The 9854-nt window shown below is 49.5% G+C and overlaps 1 protein-coding gene across 1 annotated transcript; it reads left to right on the top strand.

The window, feature by feature from the left end:
- The first annotated feature begins 7351 nt into the window (after positions 1-7351).
- LOC123860047 (glyceraldehyde-3-phosphate dehydrogenase-like) lies at positions 7352-8653 on the top strand. The gene has a single exon (XM_045898644.3). It carries the CDS (start codon positions 7430-7432, stop codon positions 8429-8431), a length of 1002 nt encoding a protein of 333 aa, XP_045754600.1. The 5' UTR covers positions 7352-7429; the 3' UTR covers positions 8432-8653.
- The last annotated feature ends 1201 nt before the right edge of the window (positions 8654-9854 follow it).

The raw sequence follows: 9854 nt of genomic DNA, 5'->3' as shown, positions 1-9854 counted from the left end.
CTGCCAGGGAGAAGTGCAGCATGGGTGTGCTGACAAGCCTCAAGGAAGCTGCCAGCGAGTCCAGACTGACAGAAAACTGAGAGAATTATTTTTTTAACTTATTTTTTTAAGATTTTATTTATTTTTATTTGAGAGAGAAAGCGAGCATGCACACGCACGCACACAAGCAGGGGGAGTGGGAGAGGGAGAAGCAGAGTCCCCGCGGAGCAGGGAGCCCGATGTGGGGCTTGATCCCAGGACCCCGAGATCATGACCTGAGCTGAAGGCAGAGGCTTCACCGACTGAGCCACCTAGGCGCCCCTCGAGAGGAGAATGACTGCTCACAGGTGTTCACGGCAGCTTGCACACACCATATCAGCTAGTGGTGGCGTGAGTAATAGCCCCGGGTGACAACCAACCACAGACCCTCCGTGGCATCCGATGACAAGCATTTCCTATTCACACCTCTGAGGTCAGTTGGGGGTCAGTTAGGTGGCCCCAATGATTTGGGCTGGAATCACCCCTAGCCAGGGCTCTGCAGCCGCTGAGCCGGTCTGGCTGGGACAGCTCAGCTCCACGTGTCTCTCACCCCCCTCCTGGAAGGACATGGCAGAGTGACAAGGCCGAAGGCGTGAGTACAGGGAAGGCTGAAGAATCAGGCCCACGTTGGCAATCCCAGCCCCCCCACATTACCTCTGGCACAAATTAAGAGCACAAACTATGACAGGGCACTCACTGGGACGAAGCTCTGCACTCCACCACCACTGACAAGGAGGATCATGGCCGAGTCACTTAGTCCCTCAGCGCCTCAGTTTCCCTAGCTGTAAAATGGGCCTCTGCCCTCCTTCCCTGTCGGGAGCCAGTAAAATAACGGAGGCTTATGATAAGTGTCATTAGTACTATTGACCTCACACCTGGGCCCTGTGAGCAGCTCTTCCCTCTCGCTTTCGTTCCTTCAGAGACAGAGCCTCATTCCTAGCAGGCCTGTGTGGCCAGTGTCTGCGAAGGTTCGTTTGGTGGCAGACCGGGGTGGGGGATGTAAAGGCAGAGAATAAACACAAAGTCTCTTCCCAAAGCATCAATTTCCTATGAAGACTGGGTGGGAGGGCGCCTGGGTGGCTCAGTCGTTAAGCGTCTGCCTTCGGCTCAGGTCATGATCCCAGGGTCCTGGGATCGAGCCCCGCATCGGGCTCCCTGCTGGGCAGGAGGCCTGCTTCTCCCTCTCCCACTCCCCCTGCTTGTGTTCCTACTCTCGCTATGTCTCTCTCTGTCAAATAAATAAATAAAAAATCTTTAAAAAAAAAAAAAAAGACTGGGTGGGAAGGAAAAAAAAATTATATTAAACCCAGCTATGCTATGAAGTAAGCTGCAAAATTCAGATTCAGCTTTCCGGAGGAGAGATGAGACTTCTGAGACCTTTTGTGATGTGACTGCTGAGCACTAGATGCCAGATCATTGCTCCACTGCGAACTAGAGCCTGCAAACCAAGTATGTTTTGTAAATAAAGTTTTATTGGAACGCAGCTACGCCATATGGCTGCTTTTCCGCTGTACCAGTGAGCTGACTGCTTGCAGCCAAGATCGTACGGCCCGAGAGCCTAAAATATTTACTATCTGGTCCTTTACAGAAGAAGTTTGCCAACCTCCATCTACTAGGATTCTTTGAGGAAAATTTGAAGAATGCTGTGCTATTCTAATACTTGAGGCCTGCAGGTCTGAGGATTTAAAAGTGAACATTTTAGGGGCACCTGGCTGGCCCAATGGGTTAAGCCTCCGGCTCTTGATTTTGGCTCAGGTCATGATCTCAGGGTCATGAGATTGAGCCCCGCCTCAGGCTCTGCACAAAGTGCAGAGTCTGCTTGAGATTCTCTCTCTCCCTCTCCTTCTGCCCCTCCCCCCACTCGCACTCTCTCTCTCTCCCCCCCTCAAATAAATAATAAATAAATAATAAAATCTGAAAGAGTGAACATTTTAGTACACATTTACTTGCCCTAATCTGGTTCTTCCCGTATTTCAACATGCAGAAGAACCCCCTGAGTATTTTATTAAATAAACGGCAGATGCTGAATAGGCAGGTCTGGGTGGGAGGGTCTGCATTTCTAACCAGATCCTAATCAGATCCTAAACACCCTCTGAGGAGCAAGGATCCAAACCATGAGCTTAAGGTGAGTCCTGTAAGTACCTTTTGAAGGATACATTGACCATCCTTGAGTATAAAGAACCAAAAAGAAGGGGGAACCCTGGCCAGGACACAGAAGCACAGGGGGTGTAAACCCAAGCCCCTAACCACCGAACAATACGGCTTCTCAGAGGAATCCTTTTGAATGAGTCATAAACCCCATGAGAAGTGCACCTCTGCATCTCCCTGCCCACACGGAGACCTCAAGGACCCAGCCCAGCTCACAAGTTTCCAGATTGCCTTGTTGTCCAACAACATATAAATAAGGAACTAAGGCCCAGAGGGGAGAGCGGAATGTGGGGTCACTTGCTCTCTGCTGGCCTATATTTCATTCCCTCTCCGGAAGCCTGGAGCTTTGTTTCTGCCCGCTCCTGGCCCCCCTCCATCTTCTCCCCGTGGTCTGGGTGGAGCCTTATGCTCAGATGTAGGGGCGGGACTTGTGCTCCAGCCCTGGCCAATCAACACATTGCATCCCCCCTCCAGCACAACAACTGGTTCTGGGGTGGACACGTGACCTGAGGCAGGTCCAATCAGAGCATCACAGGACCCCCTCTATTGGGTCGGTGTGAGACTACAGAAGGAAAGTGGGAAGAAAGAGGAAGAAAGGGTGATTTTGCTCCCCAGGGTATATTTGGCAATGTGTGGAGAGATTTCTGGTTGCCGTAACCTGGGGGAAGGGACTCCTGGCATCTAGTGGCTGGAGGCCAGGGATGCTGCCAAACATCCTACAGTACACAGGACGGCCCTGATAACAAAGAATCTTTGCCCAAAATAGTGCCACAGTTGAGAAACCCTGGGCCAGAGATTCTGTAGCCATCTTGTTCCTGGAGCTGCTACAGTCCACTCAATAGAGCCTGAGAGTGGCCCCTCACTGTGGAAGACAGAGCCCCAAGATGGAGAGGAGAGGAGTCCTGGATCCAGCTTTGCCTGAAGCTAACATGCTCCTGGACTTTTCCGTTTTGTGGCCCAATCAGTGACCGGCTTCAGCTTGTTTGAAGTTTTCTATCACCTTTAACCCCTCACAGCAACGTGGTGAAACAGACTGGCCATATATCCCTCTCTCTGTTTTATAGATGGGCAACCCCAGACCAGAGAGCCTGTGTGACTTACCCAAGGTCACACAGCAAGCCCAGGACATATGCCAAACTGGTATTTGTTCAGTGACCTCATACAGGACAAACCTTATTTTTATAGTAAACACAGCTACATGGAGCAGAATGCCAAATTCACATTAATTTTTGAGATAAATAGAACACTTTAGAAATAGTTTGTTGTGGTAGTGACTGCAGCTGACTATAATCAAGAACCCAAACTGGGGGGGCCTGGGTGGCTCAGTTGGTTAGGTGACTGCCTTCGGCTCAGGTCATGATCCCGGAGTCCCAGGATTGAGTCCCGCATCGGGCTCCCTGCTTAGCAGGGAGTCTCCTCCTTCCTCTGACCCTAGCCCCTCTTGTGCTCTCTCTCTCACTCTCTCTCTCTCAAATAAATAAAATAAAATCTTAAAAAAAAAAAAAAAAGAACCCAAACTGTTAGGAGGACTTAGGGGTAGCGTTGGAACTAGAACCCCAGTGTTCTGATTTCCAGTCCAACCGGATTCTGCACCCCTGCCTCCCTCACCTTCAAGTGACCCTTGGGTGATGACAAAACTCTTCACACCAGTTTTCTCAGCCTTACGGCAATCCTGCAGTTGGGGCTGTTGCTGGACCAAAGTGGGCCCATTCCGTGTTGCACTAGAGACCGAATCTACACCAGGCAGAAGTCACTTTATTTGTACAAACAAGGAGGTCACTGGGGAATAGCTTCCAAAGCCGGGACTCCCCAGCAGGCTCCTTTTATTAGGGCTTTAAATCAATATTCAGAGGGAGTTTTAACATTCTAATGAAGCTGAGGTAATTGTTGGAGAATTTCTGATTCATCTGGGCAGGCGTGGTCCCCAAACGTTTCTTTTCCTGTTCCTCCAATTCATTAGTTAGTGTCTAAAAGATGACATGGACAGGCCAAAGCTTCTAGGACTTTTCTGAGCTTAGGAGATCAGTCCTGAGTTCAGGGGATCAATCCTGAGCTCAGGGGGTCAAGGGGTCTCACACCTGTGACAGGACCCAGATGGTGACTGGGGAAACTCAGGCCCATAAGATGAGTGAACCGTCCAAGATAGAACATCCAAATCTGACTCAGTGAGGACTTGAGCCCAGGTCTTCTTCTTTTTTTTTTTTTTTTAAAGATTTTATTTATTTGACACAGAGAGAGAGACACAGCGAGAGAGGGAACACAAGCAGGGGGAGTGGGAGAGGGAGAAGCAGGCTTCCCGCTGAGCAGGGAGCCTGATGCGGGGCTCGATCCCAGGACCCTGGGATCATGACCTGAGCCGAAGGCAGACGCTTAACGACTGAGCCACCCAGGCGCCCCGGACTTGAGCCCAGGTCTTAACTGTTGACGTTCACTTTCTTCTCTGCCTTTCTGGCTATGGTCACAGAGGAGGGCTCTCTCCCCAAAGCCTGGCCTGCCTGGCACTGGGCTCTGACCACAAGCAAGGAGGCTGAGAGTCTAAGGAAGAGTGAGGAAACCCTTCATCTTCTCCACCCTTCCCCCACCAAAAACAAGGGGCTTCTTGCAGGACGCGATTCAGAAGGCCAGCATCAGAGGCATCAAGAAAAGGGACTTTGAAAACAGATCAACCTAGGTTGGCATTCCTGTTCTACCTTAGAAGCTGTGTGATCTTGGGCAAGCCACTTTACCTCTCTGAACCTCAGCTTCCTCGTCTAATATTTGGAACCCTCTTGCAGGGTTTGGTAAAGCTTAAATAAGACATGCAAATACATCTAACATATATGTGGTGTTTGGCAAGTGTCAGCCCCCTTTCTAAGAAGGTCCTGCTTTGACCCCATTTGGAAGATGAAGTTATCAGAGAACGTGCAAACTGCTGTTGTCTTGGGAGCAGACAATAAAACACACCTTGATCCATCCCAACCAAGCCCTCCTCTGCTAGTACTCTCTCTCTCGCCCCGTGGCTGGTGCTGCCAAACCCCAGTTGTGCAGATCGATCTTGTGCTCCTCTCATGTAAGTACATTCCCTGTGTTTTTCAAATCCTCACCATAATGTTGCAACGTTTCTCTCCCTGTTTCACTGATGGGCAGGCGCCAGGCCTAGAGACGTACATGACTCATACAAGGTTACACGGCAAGCCATGGCACAGCCTAGAACAGAATCCTCAACCTTGGCACCATTGACATTGGGGGCAGGGTAATTCCTTGTGAGGAGCTGCCCTGTGCATCGTGGGATGTTTAGCAGCCCCTCTCGTCTCTACCCATTAAATGCCAGTAACGCCCTAGGCCCTACCATGACAACTGAGAATGTCTCCAGACAGTGCCAGATGTCCCCTGGCCGGGAATGCCAGCCCTACTGGGGGCATTCAGCATGCCAACATGATCTTTTCTTTGAAAACACAACTCTGAGGACCGACAACCACTATTTTCCTTCTTTCTTTAACACATAACATAATCTCTTGAAAGCAAATAGAACCCATATCTCCATATCCACCTTTGGCATCTTTTTCAAAGTATTTCCAGGGTGACAGGTGAGAAGAGAAATGGAAAAAAATATTTGCACACAGGCCCTTTGTTCCACTTGGCTTCGAGAAAAATCCCCATCTTCTGTATTCCTAGTATATCTCTGGCCTGTAAGCTGACTCATAAAGCCAGGGCCTGAGGCAGAGCCACACTTAGAGGACTCCTACAGACACACGGTGACCAGGGCCCTACTGCTGTCTGCATTGGTGTCTGGAGGTGACCCCTGTCACCCAGAGGCACTTTCCCAGTCCCCCGGTGGGTTGGGGCCCTCCCTGCCCACACTGGACTCAGTCCTATGGTTTAAGAAAGCTGGATGGAAGTTCCAAAGAAGTAGAGCGAAGGGCAGGACACTGACTTCTTGGGATCTTTCCAGAACAAGGATTTTTTTTTCTTTGGGGTTTGGGAATGCAGCAAGTGTAGTTATATTGTTTGAATGCGTCACTACTTCCTGGACCCAAAACCCTTTCTCTTTTTAGAACTCTTAGCTGTGGGCTCCCCACTTAGGGGCCGCAGCTGCCCAGGGTGGTTGGAAGTGAAGGTGGGAAGCCCAACAGCTGGCCCCGGAAGGTAAGTAAAAGTAAACCCACACTCCACTTCTCCCCTCCCTGCACTTACCTACCTCACATCATCCCTTTGCCCCCCACCATGGGGTCTATGGCACTGGCAAAGATCAGGAAAATTCACTAATAAAATACATTTCTGTGGCCTTTGGTGAACCTTGGAGCTGGAGGGAGAGGTGCCTTCTCCAGTTTGGGTAAGGAACTGCCCCACTCCACTCCCCATAAAGCACAAATTCACAAGGAGAGTCTTACCCTGATGATCAACCACACGCTGGCTTACAAATGTACTGTTAGCCTATGAACCATTCACGCCACCTTTGCAAATGTTCCTTGCTTTAAGGAACCAATCAGTGCTGTTCATGCAAATGACTTCTCAACTACAGGCCAACTGATTTTAACCAATGAAAGTAAATGTTTCCTTGCCGTGAAGTAAGCATAGTGATATCGAGACTTGAAAATGCTGGGTGCGGCACAGACACAAATTACTAGGACCTATCAGTCGTGGGACTCCCAAAGGATATATGGAGGATGACATTGACATAAACAAATATAGGAAAATCTCTCTTATCTGACGTGAGTGGGACTGCGTAAGTGAAAAGTTGGCTAGAGAGATTATTACAAATCACACATATTCTTTAAACATTTTAATTTAAAACTTGTAAATAGATGTGTTCACCAATCCTTTGGGTTCTTCACTTTCTATCTTCTATAAACCACTGCCATCATATATCACCCATAATTCCATTTCTTGAAAATAGCACAATGACTTTGAGACACTCACGAAGCAATCTGCATGAGTCCTTCCAGATTTTTACCACCTTCCTTCCCAGGCTTTCAGCTTTCCCTCAGACACCTAATCCTGTAGTGATTTCTTAAGGTCGCAGTTATCCAGTGTCTTCCAAGCATTTCACTTCGTTTCTGCATAAATCACAACTCACTTTTTGAACTCCCGTTTCATTGGCTACATGCTTAAATAATTTACATAATGGCAGTGTGAGCCGTTTGGGAACAAAGGAGCTGAAAGGGGATGAGCAGACAAGCTCCACGCCAGCCTCTCAATTAAGAGAACTTCGGCTCTCTGCTCCTCCCCGTTCGACAGACAGCCGCATCTTCTGGTGCAGTGCCAGCCGCGTCCCCGGGACACGATGGTGAAAGTCAGAGTGAACGGATTTGGCCGTATTGGGTGCCTGGTCACCAGGGCTGCTTTTAACTCTGGCAAAGTGGATATTGTCGCCATCAATGACCCCTTCATTGACCTCAACTATATGGTCTACATGTTCCAGTATGATTCCACCCATGGCAAATTCCACGGCACAGTCAAGGCTGAGAACGGGAAGCTTGTCATCAATGGAAAGTCCATCTCCATCTTCCAGGAGGGAGATCCCGCCAGCATCAAATGGGGTGATGCTGGTGCTGAGTATGTTGTGGAGTCCACTGGGGTCTTCACCACCATGGAGAAGGCTGGGGCTCACTTGAAGGGCGGGGCCAAGAGGGTCATCATCTCTGCTCCTTTTGCCGATGCCCCCATGTTTGTGATGGGTGTGAACCATGATAAGTATGACAACTCCCTCAAGATTGCCAGCAATGCCTCCTGCACCACCAACTGCTTGGCTCCTCTGGCCAAGGTCATCCATGACAACTTCAGCATCATGGAGGGATTCATGACCACCGTCCATGCCATCACTGCCAGCCAGAAGACCGTGGACGGCCCCTCTAGGAAGCTGTGGTGCGACAGCCGAGGGGTTGCCCAGAACATCATCCCTGCTTCCACTGGTGCTGCCAAGGCTGTGGGCAAGGTCATCCCTGAGCTGAACGGGAAGCTCACTGGCATGGCCTTCCGTCTCCCCACCCCCAACATGTCCATCGTGGATCTGACCTGCCACCTGGAGAAAGCTGCCAAATACGACGACATCAAGAAGGTGGTGAAACAGGCATCGGAGGGCCCCCTCAAGGGCATCCTGCGGTACACTGAGGACCAAGTTGTCTCCTGCGACTTTAACAGTGACACCTATTCCTCCGCCTTCGATGCCAGGGCTGGCATTGCTCTCAACAACCACTTTGTCATGCTCATTTCCTGGTATGACAATGAATTTGGTTACAGCAACCGGGTGGTGGACCTTATGGTCCACATGGCCTCCAAGGAGTAAGAGCCCCCTGGACCACCAGCCCCAGTGAGAGCAAGAGGAAGAGAGAGGCCCTCAGCTGCTGAGGAGTCCCTGCCACAACTTATCCCCCCAAACACTGAGAATCTCCCGACCTCCACTGTTTCCATCCCAGACCCCCTGAAGAAGGGGAGAGGCTTGGGGAGCCCTACCTTGTCATGTACCATCAATAAAGTATACTGTACCCAGCCAAAAAAAAAGAGAGAGAGCTTCAGTCACAGAATGAGGACTGATATTTCACAATGTAGGACTTGGCTCTGTGTGCATGCCAGCGCTCCTCCTTTTCTCAGGCTCCTGCAGTAATTTTTCTCTGGGAAGTTGGAAGAGGAGCCATCTACCTGCCCCTCCACCCCCATAGCAGAGGTCACCTTTGTGCTGAGAACCCACCGGTGCTGCCTGTGAAAATATTGCCCCACCCTCTGGACCAGTTGGCACGGCTCATACAAATGAATCCTTGCCTTGGGAACCAATTAGTCTTGGAGGAGTCTTTCCATTCCCTGCTTCTGCTGCCCTGGGAGATTTTTTTTTTACTGGGCTGGGTGGGCAGGTCAAGCAGGGTTGGGACGAGGATGAGACAAGAGAGACACCCACGTTGGGGCAAAATTTAAGAGGGTACCACACAACTCAGTAACCAGCATGAATACTATATTAATGCATTTTTTAATCAAACTTAATGTAAAAATAACCCATGAACAGTATACCAAAATTTTAAACAAAGCCAGGATTCATATAGCTCAGCTCAGCAATTCCTGAGAGGCCTCTTTATTCTGCACTCACCCAAGATTGTGGCCCTAGGTTACAATCCACCAGGCACTCGAAAATAAGTGCTAGGTGCTTTAGAACGAAAGTAAGATGTATAGTTTCCAAACTACGTTTCTAGAGCCAGACGATCCGGGCTCAAATCCCTCCTCCGCCACATACCAGCTGCGTGACCAGGAGCAACTCAATTTAACTTTCTCAGTGGTTAATATTAAAAATATCTAACAGCCTTTATGGCAAGGACCATATCACGCAAATTTTTGTGGGCTGCCTTAGTTTACTCATCTGTGAAATGGGAACAATAATAGTGCCTCATGGGATTGTTGCGATGATGATGTGAGCTGATCCACATCCTGAGCTCAGAATAGTGTCTGGTATATGGTAAGTGCTCAAATGTCAGAAGTTTTGATTACTCATCATCCCGAGAGCCCTGAACAGTGGGTATTAGGATCTCCATTCTCCAGATAAGGTAATGAGGGCTCAGAAAGGTTATATAAATGCCCCCAAATCACCCAGTTAGCCTGAGGGAAAGTGGGGATTTACATCTGGTTCAATCCTCGCTCTTTTGGCCACACTTCGTTGCCCACAAATAATATCTTTTCCAATGAGCTGAGAGGCCTGCCCTGGGCTGCCAGAGCGCCTGCAGCTC

The sequence above is a fragment of the Mirounga angustirostris genome, unplaced genomic scaffold (genome assembly GCF_029215605.1).
Source record: "Mirounga angustirostris isolate CCGP_5_RB_7025 unplaced genomic scaffold, mMirAng1.0.hap1 SCAF_4, whole genome shotgun sequence".
NCBI classification, from domain to species: Eukaryota; Metazoa; Chordata; class Mammalia; order Carnivora; family Phocidae; genus Mirounga; species Mirounga angustirostris.
Note: the sequence above shows the minus strand (reverse complement) of the source record. Positions and strands in the feature narration are given on the sequence as shown.

What these genes read in the sequence shown, in the direction of transcription:
- LOC123860047 (XM_045898644.3), top strand. Translation starts at nt 7,430, where the DNA reads ATGGTGAAAGTCAGAGTGAACGGATTTGGCCGTATTGGGTGCCTGGTC.